Here is a 19,544-nt window from a genome sequence, read left to right as displayed (position 1 = left end):
GATAAGGACTCCGAGATCTTACATAAATAAAAGCAAATTTATTACATAAGGGGCTCCTTTTATTTAAGGGTACTCTGTGTGGGACATCATTCTTTTTCCTGAAGGAAAGATTTTGGGCAGCATACAGGGCACTGGGACTGGAGAAAAGCTTTTATTTTAAATATGAGACTTAAAATTGGCTCCGGTGGTTTCACTATAGGGATTAGGCCACGCCCACAATGGGCTGTCTTTCCGGCTTGGTTTTGGCGCCATTAATAGCGCTACTGTTCCAGGCTCTCTGCGCAGTTTCTATTTGGTCTGTTCTGGAGTCGCATATGAGTTGTGCGATTCCAGTACAGACTAGTAGTGAATTATTTATCAAATATTTTGCCAGCAAGTGGTTCCGGTGCTTCTTTGAAGGGAACGTTGTCTTTATAATCCTAGTGGCACTACGGAAGGTAGGAGCACTTCAGCAGCTGCTGAGGTGTACAAGTTTATTTTTTGGGGACAAATTTAAACGTTTTTACTGTATAAAAGATCGTTATTTGTCATTTTGCTGCAAAAAAGAAAAAGGAACCGTTTAAAATTTAAAGAGACAGTAACGTTTTTTTTCTCAAAAATTAAGTATTTTAATCTAACTGCTAATTTCCATTGCTTTTTGTGTTTTTATGTGCAAGTAATGGACCAAGGGGACTTGCAAGATGTCACCTGTGCTTAATGCTTTGATGCTAATGTGGAACCACCAATCCCTTTCTGTCCTTCATGTATCCAAAGGACTCTAAGCTATAGGGATAAAAAAAAATCTGAGTGTATTGGTGTGTTGGGTTAATAAACTATGCGCTGTGGGGGTAAAAGCTAGGGAGTCTCGAAGAAGTAATCTCACAAACTTCAAAGTGGGGGTAAAATCTGGATTGGATGAGACTCTTAAGCGCTTGTGCTTAATTACCCAATAAGGAAAGATAGTCTTACTATGTAGTTGGATTCAATGAGATCTATTTATTTTTAGAATTATAAATACATACAATAAAATTTAAAACAATAGAAATTGATTCTTAAAACAAATCTAACTGCTTGGCCAACCATACAGTGTGAATAAAATGATATAATATGTTTTCCAATCCCTGTTACTTAGTGTATTATACAAACATATCTGTATATTTGAATTTTGGTTTAATTGCAGATATTTTTTATGGATTTGATATAGTGGACTTGTGAAGAAGTATGGTATCCACAAAGAATATTCGCAATATTAATTCTTAATTACCATATTTACCATATTCGTTTGTTTAAAGCTGAACATACATAATTAAAATAGCGTCAATGGTATCAACAATATAATTAAAATAGCGTCAATGGTATCTACATTAGTAATAAATAATAAAAGTGAAACAAAAATAAAGTGATACAGTAAAAATCGTATAAGTTATGAAAGATAAAGTCTTTCTGCCGTGATCGTTAGAGTAATTGTTAATTGCTTTTTGTTAAAAGCGCTGTTGTTAAGTCCTCCGTGGGGATAGTATGTGCGGGCGTGCTGCAACACGTTTTTGTCTAATTGCTATATATATTGCGATTATAAGTCGCTGTTAAGTAGTTTTGCTTATCTGTCCTTCACATTAACTTCCTTAGTTGGTGTAGGTATAATAAATCTTACCCGTTGTTTCTTTTGGGATACTTTGTTTCTGGTCTAGTTTTTTTTTGTACCCAATTCAATCTTTACTGTGATGAATGTGGATCGGAAGCCGGGATAGCCGCTGCCGGTGTTGTAGTGGTTTCAGTATGTCGAGTTGGTTTGTCTCTGCGATTACACACACTTGAAGAAGTAGATGCTGTGGTATTGTGCTTTAACCGTTAATCCTTTTGTCAGATGGCTGGGCTTTTTGCCCGGTTCAGGTTTTCAAAACCTCTTGAATTGTTGCGAATGTGTTCTGTTTAGATCCGTACTCTATTTGTTTCAGAGTATCCGATCTGCAGGTGTCCACAGGTTTCTTTAGGCCCAATTATTAGGTAGTTGTATCTTTACAAAAAGTTATTTATGTTTTTATTATAACAATACATTCGTATTTGTGTTTACTACTGGAACAAGTTTTTATAACGTTTTATGCATTTACTTGGTCATCTGATACAAATAAGTGAAAATTCCCCCATCACCGTGATAAACTGAACCATTAATAGGTCACATGCTAAGGAATGACCAATCAAAAGCACCAACACAACAACCAATAGGATCACCAGATTGTAAAGATACAACTACCTAGGGGATCCAATAGAATCAAATCACAGAATACAAAAACCCACTGTTTACAACTGCAAGGATATGCTTGATAAAGGCTGTATTAATCAGCTGAAACGCGTTGCCTACTCCTTGCTACACTGAACATTTTCATAGTCCACTTTCGAAGTGGACCGCCAAGACTACATCAAACCACGGACCAACAAATACGCTTGAAAGATATTCTGAAGCGTTCAAGAACAACCTTCAAAGCACCTAGTCCTCCTTTCAAAGGACCGCCAAGAACAACTGAAATACCTTACCTAATAATTGGGCCTAAAGAAACCTGTGGACACCTGCAGATCGGATACTCTGAAACAAATAGAGTACGGATCTAAACAGAACACATTTGCAACAATTCAAGAGGTTTTGAAAACCTGAACCGGGCAAAAAGCCCAGCCATCTGACAAAAGGATTAACGGTTAAAGCACAATACCACAGCATCTACTTCTTCAAGTGTGTGTAATCGCAGAGACAAACCAACTCGACATACTGAAACCACTACAACACCGGCAGCGGCTATCCCGGCTTCCGATCCACATTCATCACAGTAAAGATTGAATTGGGTACAAAAAGAAACTAGACCAGAAACAAAGTATCCCAAAAGAAACAACGGGTAAGATTTATTATACCTACACCAACTAAGGAAGTTAATGTGAAGGACAGATAACCAAAACTACTTAACAGTGACTTATAATCGCAATATATATAGCAATTAGACAAAAACGTGTTGCAGCACGCCCGCAAATACTATCCCCACGGAGGACTTAACAACAGCGCTTTTAACAAAAAGCAATTAACAATTACTCTAACGATCACGGCAGAAAGACTTTATCTTTCATAACTTATACGATTTTTACTGTATCACTTTATTTTTGTTTCACTTTTATTATTTGTTACTAATGTTGATACCATTGACGCTATTTTAATTATATTGTTGATACCATTGACGCTATTTTAATTATGTATGTTCAGCTTTAAACAAACGAATATGGTAAATATGGTAATTAAGAATTAATATTGCGAATATTCTTTGTGGATACCATACTTCTTCACAAGTCCACTATATCAAATCCATAAAAAATATCTGCAATTAAACCAAAATTCAAATATACAGATATGTTTGTATAATACACTAAGTAACAGGGATTGGAAAACATATTATATCATTTTATTCACACTGTATGGTTGGCCAAGCAGTTAGATTTGTTTTAAGAATCAATTTCTATTGTTTTAAATTTTATTGTATGTATTTATAATTCTAAAAATAAATAGATCTCATTGAATCCAACTACATAGTAAGACTATCTTTCCTTATTGGGTAATTAAGCACAAGCGCTTAAGAGTCTCATCCAATCCAGATAAAAAAAAATCTGAGCCTGTCTCATCTAAGGCAGATGTTGTCCAGGAATCTAATGTTGAAGGTCAATTTATGCCGCAGCTTTCTCCCCAAGCGTCCCAAAATTTACCGTTTTCACAAACAGTGCCCTGCGGTTCTGCTATAGTCCCTGCGGGGATTTCTTTACAAGACATAGCTTCTCTTATGCCTTCAACTATTTCTGATGCCTTGTCTGCCTTTCCTATGTTACAGGGCAAGCGTAAGAGAAAGGTCAGACATTCAGTAAGCGAGGTATCAGATGCCATTGTTGCAATATCAGGCGTGTTCTCTCCACAACCTGAAGAGGAGGGTGCTGTTGTGGCTTCTGAGGGAGAGATTTCAGATTCAGAGGGTTTATTACCTCTGACAGACTCGGAGGTGGTATCTTTCAGATTTAAATTAGAACACCTTCGTCTACTGCTTAGGGAGGTTTTAATTACTTTAGACGACGGTGACTCCACAGTTGTGGTTGTTCCCCAACAGTCTAGTAAACTAGATAGATATTTTGAGGTCCCTTAAAGAGCGACTGAAATTATTACTAAGGAGTGGGACAGACCGGGTATTCCTAGTTGTGCTTTCAAATACCTCATGGATAAAAAATTAGAGGGGTTACTCAAGAAAATGTATGTACTCCAGGGTCTGCAGTGTTACTAGTGCAGCGGCATATTGGTTTGATGCGCTATCTGAGGCCCTCAGGACTGAGACTTCTCTGGATGAGATCAAAGATAGGATAAAGGCTCTTAAACTTGCAAATGCCTTTATTTCGGATGCTTCCCTTCACGTTATCAAATTGGGAGCGAAGATATTTTCTGTCTTGGCCCGCAAAGCTTTATAGTTAAAACCTTGGTCTGCGGATGTGTCTTCTAAGTCTAAGCTTCTAGCCATTCCATATAAGTGGAATACTTTGTTTGGACCCGATCTCAAGGAGATTATTTCTGATATCACGGGAGGTAAGGGTCATCTTCTCCCGCAAGATAAGAGAAATAATCAAAAGGGTCGTCGGAGTAATTTTCGTTCCTTCGAAACTTCAAGACAAACTCTTCCTCTCCCTCCTCTAAGCAGGAACAGTCTAAGCCTACATGGAGATCCAACCAGTCTTGGAACAAGGGCAAACAGCCCAAGAAACAGGTTGGTGATTCTAAGACGGCATGAAGGGCATGCCCCCGATCCGGGACCGGATCAGGTAGGGGGCAGACTATCCTTTTTTGTTCAAACCTGGGTTCTGGATGTTCAAGATTCCTGGGCAATAGAAATAGTGTCTCAGGGATACAAACTGGAGTTCAAAGTTTTCCCCCCAGAGGCAGAATTCTAATTTCAAGATTGTCTGCAGACCAGACAAAAGAGAGAGGCGTTCTTACACTGTGTAGAAGACCTCTCCACTCTGGGAATGATAGTTCCCGTTCCAGTGCAAGAACAAGGACTGGGATTTTATTCCAATCTATTTGTAATTCCCAAAAAAGAGGGAACCTTCAGACCTAAACAAGTTTCTCAGGGTGCCGTCCTTCAAGATGGAAACTATTTGTTCCATTCTTCCATTGATCCAAAAGGGTCAGTTTATGACCACTGTGGATTTAAAGGACGCGTATCTACATGTTCCCATTCACAGGGATCATCACAAGTTCTTAAGGTTTGCCTTTCTGGACAAACACTACCAGTTTGTGACTCTCCCTTTCGGTCTTGCCACAGCCCCCAGAATCTTCACAAAGGTTCTGGGATCTCTGCTGGCGGTGCTTCGTTCAAGAGGCATTGCAGTGGCGCCTTATCTGGACGACATCCTAGTTCAGGCGCCATCCTTTCAGCTAGCAAAATCTCACACGGACTTGGTATTGTCCTTCCTAAGATCTCACGGCTGGAAGGTGAATTTACAAAAGAGTTCCTTACTTCCACACACAAGAGTGACTTTCCTAGGAACATAATAGATTCTATGTCTATGAGGATTTTTCTGACAGAAGTCAGGGAATCAAAGATTATCGAGACTTGTCTAGCCCTTCAGTCTTCTCCTCGTCCTTCAGTGGCTCAGTGCATGGAGTTAATCGAACTGATGGTTGCAGCAATGGACATCATTCCGTTTGCTTGCTTTCATCTCAGGGCTCTACAGTTGAACAGGCTGAGATATTGGAATCTCTCCCAAGGAACATGCAATGGTAGGCAAACATTTCAACAGACCAATTTGCAACTTCCAGGATTTGAAAATAACAGTACTGAAAGGGAACTTCAGATCCCAAATGGAAAGAAGGATTTGGGAATACCAATTCATAAGCCTGTTTGATTCGTTTAATTCAGGATGGAACCTGACCCATGGCTTTATTTGCCATATCTTCAGGAAATATATAATTTCTTGATATTAAAACATTGATTCAGAATTATTTGATCATACAGATGACCGGTATAATACCCCCCTACCCAGTGGAGACAGACGACCTCTTCACCCATAAGGTACAATATTATCCTGCACTCTGCTTATAATTTTGTTATATATATCTAATCATGTTTAGGAATCACAAACTTCTTCACGCATCCCTGTGAAACCTTTCCCAAAGCACTGACCATATAACTAAAAACACAATAATGTTCATGCATTACATATGTAGCTTTTAAATGCATATACCTTACCCTGTATACTGTGTTTGTATGTATGTGTATATATATATATATATATATATATATATGACTGAGCTTCATTTGTACATGAGAATGCTTTACGAAGGGACCTCCAGTGTCATGAAACTTTGCAATTGTATCCACTATTAGTTACCGGAAGGTATCACCTGTACATCGCTTGTTATTTTCTTGCCAAAGGATTTTACTTTCATATTTCAAATAGAGGCCCCGATGTACTAAGGACCATGCAAACAAGGTTCTGAACTTGAGAACCTGTTTGCACGCCATCGCGTGTGTAATGTGAAGTGCGTAATGCCGCCCCCTTCTCTCGTGTGACCAATTGCGCACGATAAGTGCCTGTCAATCACCCCAAGCGTGATCAGGTGATTTTAATCGACCACCTCAGAGGTGGCGGAGAGTGTAATAAGCGGCGGTCTGATGGGTGATGCTTCTTACATTGCGGGAATCAGGCTCACATGTGCGAACCAGCCCTGCAAGGGCTCAAAAGCAGCTTACAGTGCTTAGTACATGGAGCACAGAGCATGCAATTTAAAACAACTTTCCAATGTACCTCTATCTAATGTGCTTTGCTCCCTCGGTATGCCTTGCTGATAAGTAGGGTCAAGAACAGCAATGCACTAATGGAAGCTAAATGCTGATTTGTTGCTCCACATATTTGCTCTTGTTATTGGTTGATCCAATATTTTCAGCTAGCTCCCAGTAGTACAATACTTTGCATTCAACAAAGAATACCTAGAGAATGAAGCACATTTGATAATGGAAGTAAATTGGAATTAAAATTGCATGCTCTATCTAAAAATCCATGAAAAAAAAATATTACATGTCCCTTTAAGTCATGAGCTGCATATTGTTTCAGCCAACTGTGACATTAAAATTGCCCCAGTACAGTACTGATATATCATTCTGTGATTGTGATAGAAGAAAGAAGATTGATACTAAATTATAAATGAGTACACTCACAGTAGAATCAAGACTCCAGTGGTTCTTACAAATTTTATGCTAGTCTTTGGGGGGGCGGGTCAGATCCTTTTTTTTTTTTTTTTTTTTTTTTTTTTTCCCCTTTTCTATACGTGAACTAATTAAACCAGGAAGGTGGGGGTGGGGTAGATGTATGCTGACCATTGCAGTATCATGTTTCTAGTTTGTTTATGATTAAGTTGACTTATAGGTTAATATCATTTTATTTATCTTGAGAATATTTGCAAACTAAATGATAAACCAAAAGAATTTTTTTAAAAATATTGCAGTATGTAATCAATGCAGATAATCTGTATAAACAACAAATGCAGGATTATCATCGCACACTGAAAGTACAGCAGCAGCTGAAAATAACACTGCTGCAGAAAGACGTAGTGTGGGCGGTATGTTTGTGATTGGCGGTACCCGACTGACTCTCAAGCTCCTGAAATAATGAATTTTAGTAAAGGGGTCAGATATTAGCGCTGTGGAATCTGTTGGCGCGCTACAAATAATAATAATAATATAAAAAGTGTGTTTTTAAAGATTATACAAACTTTTAAAATGCAATGTTAATAGAGATCAGGTGCATTACTGACATACTGTAATATTCTGTAAAATCACTTTAATTTAGGCCATTAATAGTTCCAGAAAAATACAATTAGTTATTCAAATATATGCCCTTTAGTCTCCGCAGCCCTTTGGTTTGTTTTGGATACAGAAAGATATATCTAGAGAGAGACAGATATAGAGATAAGATATATACATTGTTTGTATTTACATTTAATAGACAAATGGCTGTAATTACGAAACATGTAAGATTACACACTAAAATATTTAAAAATCTAAATATTTGAAAATAAGTAACACAAAATAGTGTAGTTACAGTTGTTTATGTAAAGCAATTTTATCCTTGTAGACTTTGTTTTTAGTGCTCTGTATGAGCTCAACTTTTTACAAGTTACTTATTTCTGATTTTAGGTGCAGATCATGAACAAAAAGATTGATGTCTCAAAAGTGACTTCCAAGTGCGGCTCAAAAGCTGCTGTTAAACAAAAAAATGGTAACAATGCTTACATTATTTTCTGGTCTTTACAATTTTTTCTCCACATTTTCATAATCTTAAACCTATATTTCTCATCACATAACATGTTTTTTATTTGAGTAGTAATACTGCTTTAAGTAGTTAGAAACTGCCAGATCTGTCTCTTCCTTTATAAATATACTATAATTCTTCTGTCTCTAGGGCTTCTATTTAATTTCTAGCTATTTAGCATATGGTAGTGTTAAATTGTAGCTCTGCTGTAGACTTTTCAGCACAGTACCATGTGCCAGAACACAACAGGTGGTGTGAAATGAATGCCACCATACCCCCCAGACCATGCACAAGGTCCTAGCTTGTAGTCCACTGGTTGCATGCAAATAGTATCTATTATAATAAAAATGTGAAACTAACAAGCTTAGATGGAATACACCCAAGGGTGTTAAGTGAACTTAGCACTGTTATAGACAAACCTTTACTCTTAATTTTTCAAGACTCATTATCCTCAGGCATGGTACCCCAGGATTGGCGTAAAGCTGATGTGGTGCCACTCTTCAAAAAGGGAAGCAGGGATGATCCAGGAAGCTATAGACCAGTTAGTCTGACATCAATAGTGGGGAAGATATTTGAAGGGATTATAAGGGATTATATTGATGAGCATATTTGTGTAAACAAGATTATGAGTTCTAATCAGCATGGCTTTAGGAGAAATAGATCATGTCAAACTAATCTAATTAGATTCTACGAGGAAGTAAGTAAAAATATAGATAAAGGGGAATCAGTTGATGTGATATACTTAGATTTTGCAAAGGCATTTGATACAGTGCCACATGAGAGATTAATGCACAAAATTAAGGGACTGGGAATAGCTGAAAATGTTAGCTCATGGATAAATAACTGGATAAAAGAAAGGGAGCAACGAGTAGTAGTAAATGGATCATACTCAGATTGGACAAAGGTAATCAGTGGCGTCCCCCAGGGATCAGTACTGGGCCCTGTTCTTTTTAATATTTTTATAAATGACTTTGAGCAAGGATTAAATAGCGACAACTCTATTTGTGCAGATGATACTAAGTTAAGTAAGGTCATTAGGTCAGAGCAGGACGAACTCTCTTTACAAAGGGATTTGCTAAAATTAGAACTATGGGCAAGTGAATGGAAAATGAGATTTAATACAGAAAAATGTAAGGTTCTACATTTTGGAAGTAAAAATAAGCAGGCTACGTATTTTTTAAATGGGACAAGACTTAGCCAAACACAGGAGGAAAGGGATTTGGGAGTAGTAATAGATAACAAGCTAAAGATGAGTGCACAATGCAGGGCAGCGGCTTCAAAGGCTAATAAGATACTAGCATGTATTAAAAGAGGCATTGATTCAAGGGAGGAAAGCATAATTCTGTCATTATATAAAGCCCTGGTAAGACCTCACCTTGAGTTTGGAGTGCAGTTCTGGGGACCGATTGCTAAAAAAGATATTGCAGAACTAGAAAAAGTTCAGAGAAGGGCCACAAAGCTAATAAGGGGATTGGAGAAATTAACCTATGAGGAGAGGCTAGCCAAACTGGGTCTGTTCTCTTTAGAAAAAAGGCGCTTGAGAGGTGACATGATTACTTTATATAAATATATTCAAGGCCCATATACAGAGATGGCAGAAGCTCTTTTTATTCCAAGAAAATTGTTTCTGACAAGAGGTCATAATTTAAGGTTGGAGGAAAGGAGATTTAATCTCCTGCAACGGAAACGTTTTTTCACTGTAAGAGCAATAAAATTGTGGAACTCATTACCAAAGGAGGTAGTGAATGCCAATACCATAGATTCATTTAAAAATAGTCTGGATAAATTTCTGTATATAAACAAAATTCATGGATATGATTGCTAGTATTAAATGGGTCACATTTTAATGGGGTTATTTAAGCTTAACTGGAGCTTTTTATAAGTATTTTAGATTTGTATAGGTTGAACTCGATGGACTTCAGTCTTTTTTCAACCTTATCTACTATGTTACTATGTTATGTATGTATAGAAGTGTTACCTGGGCTATACGTTTCTTTTTTGTAAGTTTTGGGCTATTCTGATTGCATTGTGCTACGTGATTTTAAAGCGACAGAACAGACTTGAATAGCTACAGGCACAAAAGGAAAATAACATGGTGATTACTAACCATGTTAGTGTAGTTGTGACTAGCAGTTTAAAGGGATACTAAACCCAATTTCTTTCTGATGACGCGAGTCCACAGATCATCTAATTACTAATGGGATATATCACTCCTGCCCAGCAGGAGGCGGCAAAGAGCACCACAGCAAAGCTGTTAAATATCACCTCCCTTCCCTCCCACCCCAGTCATTCTCTTTGCCTACATTAGAGCAGGAAGTGGTAAAGATAGGTGTTAGTAAAAGATTCTTCAAGCAAGATTTTTTTTTCTCTTACTTGGTGTATTCAGTCCACTGATTCATCCTTACTTGTGGAATATTCTCAATCCCTACAGGAAGTGGCAAAGAGAGCACACAGCAAAGCTGTCCATATAGCTCCCCTCAGGCTCCGCCCCCCCAGTCATTCTCTTTGCCGCTCTAACAAGTAGAATCTCCACGGGAGGGTAAAGAGTTTGTGGTGTTAGATTTGTAGTTTTATTTCTTCAATCAAGAGTTTATTTTAAAAATAGTGCCGGTTTGTACTATTTACTCTGAGGCAGAAAGTGATGAAGATTTCTGCTGAGAGGAAAAAGATTTTAGCATGTTGTAACTAAAATCCATTGCTGTTCCCACACAGGACTGTTGAGTACCGGAGAACTTCAGTTGGGGGGAACAGTTTGCAGGCTTAACTGCTTAAGGTATGCTCAGTCATTTATTTCTAACAAGACCTGGTAATGCTAGTAGACTGACAGAAATCCCCATGAGGGAAAGTAAGCCATTTTCTGAGATGCAGTATAGAAGGATGGCTTCAGTTAAGGGCTTAAATACTGGTAGACACTGTGATGGGCTAAATCGATTATTTTATTAATGGAATCTTATATTTATTCAAGTGTTTGAAACGTTGTAAACACTTTTGGGGTTTTTATTACGCCTGGCATATTAGTAGACGCCTAGTCTGACTCAGGAAGGCCCCATAACTCTGGACTGAAGAGGGAGGGGGCCTCATTTTCGCGCCTCAGTTGCGCAGTTGATTTTCAAGACAGCTTCATGCAGCTTCACGTGTAGAGTCCTAAGAGTGCAGGAGAACATCAAGGAGGTTTATATTTCTGCTACAAATAACCCTAAGGGAAGGTAGGGCCGCAGCAAAGACTGTGGCACCGTGCTGTAGTGTGTTAAACCGGTTATTTACTGCAATTTGCTCCGGTTTGGTCAATAAGGGGTTAATTGATTTGAAAATTTGTGTACAATCATTTCAAAGCATTAGGATCATGTGGTGAAATTTTCAATAATACAGATGTTTTTTCTGTATTGTAGTGCTGTATAAGTCTGTCAAACATGTCTGAGACTTCAGATAGACCTTGTTCTTTATGTTTAAAAGCCATGGCGGTACCCCCATTGCATTTATGTGTAAAGTGTGCTAAAACGTCTAAGCATTTTAAAGACCATCCAATTACACTTAAAAATATAGCCCAAGATGATTCTTTAACAGAGGGAAATGAGGATAGTCCTTCTTCCTCTCCCCATGTGTCGACACCAGTTACGCCCGCACAAGCGATGCCTAGTACCTCTAGCGCATTGGCCCCTATTACTTTACAACAATTAGCAGCAGTAATGGATAATTCCCTTGTAGCATTTTTATCCAAACTGCCAGTTTTTCCAAGAAAGCGCGATAGCTCAGTTTTAAATACAGAGGATGAGCAATCGGACGCTTTGGATAATTTATCTGTAGTACCCTCACAAAACTCAGAAGTAGTAGTGAGGGAAGGTCTGTCTGAGGGAGAAATTTCTGATACAGGAAAAGTTTCTCAGCGGGCAGATTCAGATTCCTTAGCGTTTAAATTTAAGCTGGAACACCTCCGCGTCCTGCTTAAGGAGGTTTTAGCTACGCTGGATGATTGTGACCCCATGGTGGTCCCAGAAAAATTGTGTAAGATGGACAGGTTTTTAGAGGTCCCTGTATACACTGAGGCATTTCCGATCCCAAAGAGGGTGGCGGATATTGTGACTAGGGAGTGGGAGAGACCAGGTGTACCCTTTGTTCCCCCCCCCTATCTTTAAGAAAATGTTCCCCATAAACGACCCCAGACGGGACGAGTGGCAGACGGTCCCTAAGGTAGAGGGGGCTGTTTCAACACTTGCTAAGCGTACAACTATACCAATAGAGGACAGTTGTGCCTTCAAAGATCCTTTGGATAAATAATTGGAAGGATTGCTGAAGAAAATTTTTGTTCAGCAAGGTTTTCTGCTTCAACCAATTGCCTGCATTATTCCTGTAACTACTGCAGCGGCTTTTTGGTTCGAGGCCCTGGAGGAGTCGCTCCAGAGGGAGACTTCATACGATGAGGTCATGGAATTCATGCTCTAAAGCTGGCTAATTCTTTTATCACTGATGCCGCTCTCCAGTTAGCTAAACTAGCGTCGAAAAACTCAGGTTTTGCCATCATGGCGCGAAGAGCGCTTTGGCTCAAGTCATGGTCGGCGGATGTGTCGTCCAAAACAAAACTGTTAAATATTCCCTTCAAGGGGAAGACCCTTTTCGGCCCAGAGCTTTAAGAAATTATTTCAGATATTATTGGGGGCAAGGGCCATGCCCTCCCACAAGATAGGCCGTTTAAGGCTAAAAACAACTTCAGGAGCGGACCTGCTGCAACCTCTGCTGTCGCAAAGCAAGATAACGCTTCCCAGCCCAAAGCAACCTGGAAACCCTTGCAGGGCTGGAATAAGGGTAAACAGGCCACGAAGCCTGCTCCTGCTACCAAGACAGCATGAAGGGGTAGCCCCCGATCCGGGACCGGATCTAGTAGGGGGCAGACTTTCTCTCTTTGCTCAGGCTTGGGCAAGAAATGTTCCGGATCCCTGGACATTAGAAATAGTTGCTATGGGGTACCTTCTAGAATTCAAGGATTCTCCCCCAAGGGGAAGGTTCCACATCTCTCGTTTGTCTTCAGACCAAACAAAGAAACAGGCGTTCTTACGCTGTGTAGAGGATCTCCTAAAAATGGGAGTAATACACCCAGTTCCGATTGTAGAACAAGGACTGGGCTTTTACTCAAACCTGTTCATAGTTCCCAAAAAGGAGGGAACTTTCAGGCCAATGCTGGATCTAAAGATTCTAAACAAATTCCTCAGAGTTCCGTCTTTCAAGATGGAAACCATTCGGACAATCTTGCCGATGATCCAGGAAGGTCAATATATGACTACCGTGGATCTAAAGGATGCGTACCTACATATTCCTATCCACAAAGATCACCATCAGTTCCTAAGGTTCGCCTTTCTGGACAAACATTACCAGTTCGTGGCCCTTCCTTTCGGGTTGGCCACCGCTCCCAGAATTTTCACAAAGGTGCTAGGGTCCCTTCTGGCGGTGCTAAGACCGCGGGGCATTGCAGTAGCACCTTACCTAGACAACATATTAATACAGGCGTCGTCTTTCCACAGAGCCAAGGCTCATACGGACATTGTTCTGGCCTTTCTAAGGTCTCACAGGTGGAAGGTGAACGTAGAAAAAAGTTCTCTGTCCCCGCTTACAAGGGTTCCCTTCCTGGGAACACTAATAGACTCAGTAGAAATGAAAATCTTTCTGACAGAGGTCAGGAAGTCCAAACTGTTGAACACCTGCCGAGCTCTTCATTCCATTCCTCGGCCTTCTGTGGCTCAGTGCATGGAGGTAATTGGTTTAATGGTGGCGGCAATGGACGTAGTCCCTTTTGCCCGAATTCATCTCAGACCACTGCAACTGTGCATGCTCAAGCAGTGGAATGGGGATTACGCAGATTTATCTCCTCAAATACAAATGGACCAGAAAACCAGAGACTCTCTTCTCTGGTGGTTGTCTCAAGATCACCTGTCTCAGGGAATGAGTTTCCGCAGACCGGAGTGGATCATTGTCACGACCGATGCCAGTCTGTTAGGCTGGGGTGCGGTCTGGAACTCCCTGAAGGCTCAGGGTCTATGGTCTCGGGAAGAATCTCTTCTCCCAATAAACATTTTGGAGCTGAGAGCGATATTCAACACGCTCCAGGCATGGCCTCAACTAGCGGAGGCCAAATTCATCAGATTTCAGTCGGACAACATCACAACTGTAGCGTACATCAATCATCAGGGAGGAACAAAGAGTTCCCTAGCGATGGAGGAAGTATCCAAGATCATCAAATGGGCGGAGGATCGCTCCTGCCATCTATCTGCAATTCACATCCCAGGAGTAGACAACTGGGAGGTGGATTTTCTAAGTCGTCAGACGTTTCATCCGGGGGAGTGGGAACTCCACCCGGAGGTTTTTGTTCAGCTGACCCAGCTATGGGGCATTCCAGAATTGGATCTGATGGCGTCCCGTCAGAACACCAAACTTCCCCTTTACGGATCCAGATCCAGGGATCCCAAGGCGGCATTGATAGATGCTTTAATAGCGCCTTGGTCATTCAGTCTAGCTTATGTCTTTCCACCGTTTCCTCTTCTCCCTTGGCTAATAGCCAGAATCAAACAGGAGAAGGCTTCGGTAATTCTGATAGCGCCTGCGTGACCACGCAGGACTTGGTATGCAGACCTAGTGGACATGTCATCGGTCCCACCATGGAAACTGCCATCGAGGCAGGATCTTCTAATTCAAGGTCCTTTCAAGCATCCAAATCTAGTTTCTCTGCAACTGACTGCTTGGAGATTGAACGCTTAATTCTAGCTAAGCGTGGGTTCTCTGAATCAGTTATAGATACACTGATACAGGCCAGAAAGCCTGTCACCAGGAAAATTTACCATAAGATATGGCGGAAATATCTTGGTTGGTGTGAATCCAAGGGTTACTCGTGGAGTAAGGTTAGGATTCCAAGGATACTAGCTTTTCTCCAAGAAGGATTGGAGAAAGGTCTGTCAGTTAGTTCCTTAAAGGGACAGATATCTGCTCTGTCTATTCTGTTACATAAGTGCCTGGCAGCTGTACCAGACGTTCAGGCGTTTGCACAGGCCCTAGTTAGAATCAAGCCTGTTTACAAGCCTGTGGCTCCTCCTTGGAGTCTAAATTTTGAACCTTTACATTCCATAGATATTAAGTTATCTTGGAAAGTTTTGTTTTTAGTAGCCATTTCTTCTGCTCGAAGAGTTTCTGAATTGTCTGCTTTGCAGTGTGATTCACCCTATCTGGTGTTCCATACAGATAAGGTTGTTTTGCGTACCAAACCTGGTTTTCTTCCAAAAGTGGTTTCTAATAAGAATATTAACCAGGAAATTATTGTTCCTTCTCTGTGTCCTAATCCAGTTTCTAGGAAGAAACGACTTTTACACAATCTTGACGTGGTTCGTGCTTTAAAATTCTATTTAAAAGCAACTAAAGATTTCATACAAACATCATCCTTGTTTGTTGTCTATTCTGGTAAGAGGAGAGGTCAGAAAGCGACTGCTGCCTCTCTTTCCTTTTGGCTGAAAAGCATCATCCGATTGGCTTATGAGACTGCTGGACAGCAGCCTCCCGAACGAATTACAGCTCATTCCACCAGAGCTGTGGCTTCCACATGGGCTTTCAAGAATGAGGCTTCTGTTGAACAGATTTGTAAGGCAGCGACTTGGTCTTCACTGCATACATTCGCCAAATGTTACAAATTCGATACTTTCGCTTCTTCGGAGGCTATTTTTGGGAGAAAGGTTTTGCAAGCAGTGGTGCCTTCCGTTTAGATGACCTGACTTGTTCCCTCCCTTCATCCGTGTCCTAAAAGCTTTGGTATTGGTATCCCACAAGTAAGGATGAATCCGTGGACTGAATACACCAAGTAAGAGAAAACAGAATTTATGCTTACCTGATAAATTACTTTCTCTTACGGTGTATTCAGTCCACGGCCCGCCCTGACATTTAAGTCAGGTTCAAATTTAATTTAAAATAACTACAGTCACCACTGCACCCTATGGTTCTCCTTTTTCTCCTAACCGTCGGTCGAATTACTGGGGGGGCGGAGCCTGAGGGGAGCTATATGGACAGCTTTGCTGTGTGCTCTCTTTGCCACTTCCTGTAGGGATTGAGAATATCCCACAAGTAAGGATGAATCCGTGGACTGAATACACCGTAAGAGAAAGTAATTTATCAGGTAAGCATAAATTCAGTTTTTTTTGTTTTTTTTAAGTAGTGCAAGATTGTGCTGCTTTGTCCTAGGGTGTAGCCATACTCCACATCAGTCTCTTCAGTAGGGCAGTGGTGGCTTTAGAGCGATGGGAACTTGTGGGACATAATTCTCACTGCGCCTCCTATGTAATTTATGCTGCCCTAACTCTGAAAGCCTGAGTAACATTACTCAGTCTTTACCTCTTTTTCCACAGGTCTAAGTGAGGAAGAGGACCTCTCAAACCTGGTGAGCTGCCTTGCTGTCTGGCAGATTTGTTAGGTAAGTGCTGACTTTAATATTTCTGGGGTTAATAAAGAGAGAATAGCAAACAGAGAATCCTCCTTCAAATCTTCAATTTTATTGTTTCATAACAGGAACAGACAAAAACCACAACGTTTCGGGGTCAGTACCCCTTAATAATGTGACATAAAATCAATCACCACACACCTGATTATATACGCAGATACCTGGGGTTTTAACCCTTACATTCTGAAAACTTCTAGATAGGTAAACATAGTGCCCTTTTGTGTTATAAGGTGTGTCATGAAGAGAAATAAAAAACAGCTAAAAGGCCTCATAAATAGATTCTAAACTAATATATACATTTATATTGTGTACACTCACTATTATCACACCGCACCAACAGTACAAAAAAATTATCTTAACTTTATACAATTCTATCATTTCCAATATATCATTTGCCATTATTAGATGTTGATAGACCTAGTTAAATTATCCACAATGAATAGATTAATTAATCAAACAATAACTCGGTAAAAAAAAATCTTATTTTACCAGTAGTCCCTTAGATATAGAGTACACACTGGTTACGATTGTTGGGCTTTAAGCAGACGACCACTGCAGGGTCCAATTCATAATCTACAGTGTTGTTGGTTTCAGCAAAATCTAAAAAATGAAAAAAATAATATATGTAAAATAATTACAAACTTGTTTGAAAATGACAGGTTATTCAATAGAATGGTACCCAATTAATTTCCCTATTCATCCCCTTAGGTTCCAGGGTATCCAGTTTAAAAATCCAGAATGCTTCTTGTTGCTTAAGCAATAGCTCCCTATTGCCTCCCCCGTCTGGGGGTCTGGACTTGCTCAATAACCTGGAACCTAAGTTGACTGATCTGATGGCCAGCAGCAATAAAATGGTGGGCGACAGGAGCAGTGTGTACTTTGCATCTTATGTTGCTTTTATGTGGACTCACCCACATAGACACGCCCACATGGGCATTTAATGAGATACACTACAAATTTGGTATTACAGGTAAAGTAATTCCTATACTGAAATTTATAGCCAGTATGTGGGTGAAGAAAATAAGGGCTCTTAATTATTGACCCACAGTTGCTACAGTCCAAACATGGAAAACAACCTAAGCTTTTTTTAGTGATATAGCTCTGATTTTTTACTTTACCAGGGCCAATATCGGCCCTAATCAATGTATCCCGCAGATTCTTACTGCGTTTATATGCAGGCATAGGATATTGATGGAATTCCTCAATATCCGGATTGCAACTCTGCAAGATACCCCAATGGTGGCGGATAATCTTAGATATTAAATCACTTTGTCTGCAATACTCAGATACAAATGTCATCCTCTTATCACTTTTTGGTGACTTAGGTTTCAGAAGGGTCTCTCTCTGCAAAGGAAGTATGCTGTTGATGGTATTGGAAATAAGCTCTTTGGGATAACCCTGTTGCAAAAATTTTGTTCCCCATTTCCACTAGCCTCTGTCTAGAAGTGCTCTCATCATCCACAATACGCCTTACTCTTAGCATCTGGCTACGTGGTAATGGTTTTACTAAAGATGGATGATGTGCACTATTGAAACATAAAAGGCTATTTCTGTCAGTTTCCTTCCTATAAATATCAGTGGAAAAGCCACAACCAACCTTGGTAACAGATACATCTAAGAAGTCTATTTTGACCTCACTACTAGTTAGCTTGAATTAAATATTAGTGGTTGATAGATTCAAATCAGCAACAAAGGACTCCAGGGCCCCAACGTCACCCAACCAAACCCCAAAAATATTGTCAATGTAGCGCCACACCAACGAAATGGATCTCATTAAATGCCCATGTGGGCGTGTCTATGTGGGTGAGTCCACAAGGCGGATTGGCGACCGCATCACAGAGCATAAAAGCAACATAAGATGCAAAGTACACACTGCTCCTGTCGCCCACCATTTTATTTCTGCTGGCCATCAGATCAGTCAACTTAGGTTCCAGGTTATTGAGCAAGTCCAGGCCCCCAGACGGGCAATAGGGGCGCGCCACTTTTCCTTTACTTCCGAGTGCCGGAGATTACAGGGTCTGTTTAGAAACACGATTGCCTAAAACATGCGTTTCTAGGACCGGAGAGCGGCTCACTTTATCCTCTGCCGAGTTCCAATCTTTTGCCTAGAAGGGATTGTAAAGAGCCAGTGCAACAGGGCAGGTAGGCACCTCAGCAAAGAAGCTGAGGTATAGAGAGGATCTGTAATAATTTATGTAGTCAATTAGCTCCTTCTACATACAAAAGTTAAAAAGTTACGGTTTAGAATTTAAAGTGACAGTAACAATTTTTTTCTGTTCTAAATTTTATTAAAAAGTTAAGGTTTTTCTTTGATTTGATCCTTTGTGAGTCAGAATGGGCCAAGAGGCTTTGCAAAATGTCACTTGTTCTTTGCGTTTTGATGCCAATGTGGAACCACCAATCCCCTTCTCTTCCTCATGTATTGAGAGAACTTTAAATTATAGGGATAGACTTTTCTCTGAGCCAACATTTTCCAAGGCGGATGCTGTTCAGGAGTCTAATGACAATGTTCAATATATGCCGCCGCTTTCTCCTCAAGCGTCCCAACTTGTATCGCCCACACATGCAGTGCCCTCCGCTTCCTCTCTAACACCTCCTCCTGGAGTAACGTTGCAAGACATCGCTTCTCTCATGTCCTTTGCGGTTTCTGATGCGTTGTCTGCTTTTCCTATGCTGCAGGGAAAGTGCAAGAGGAAAGATAAGCATTCAGTAAACGAGGTTACTGACGCAGTTGTTGCTATTTCGAATGCCCCCTCCCAGAAACCTGAGGAGGAGGATA

At 40.3% G+C, this 19,544-nt stretch overlaps 1 protein-coding gene across 1 annotated transcript in view; it reads left to right on the top strand.

The window, feature by feature from the left end:
- The window catches only part of LOC128661387 (uncharacterized), a 509,641-nt gene that overhangs the window by 466,422 nt on the left and 23,675 nt on the right, over positions 1-19,544 (top strand). Inside the window, exon 12 of the mRNA XM_053715646.1 lies at positions 8,187-8,268. Coding sequence (XP_053571621.1) covers positions 8,187-8,268 — 82 coding nt within the window. The remainder of the gene's footprint in view (positions 1-8,186; positions 8,269-19,544) is intronic.

The sequence above is a fragment of the Bombina bombina genome, chromosome 5 (assembly GCF_027579735.1).
Source record: "Bombina bombina isolate aBomBom1 chromosome 5, aBomBom1.pri, whole genome shotgun sequence".
Taxonomy (NCBI): domain Eukaryota; kingdom Metazoa; phylum Chordata; class Amphibia; order Anura; family Bombinatoridae; genus Bombina; species Bombina bombina.
This window is presented reverse-complemented; position numbering and strand designations above follow the sequence as displayed.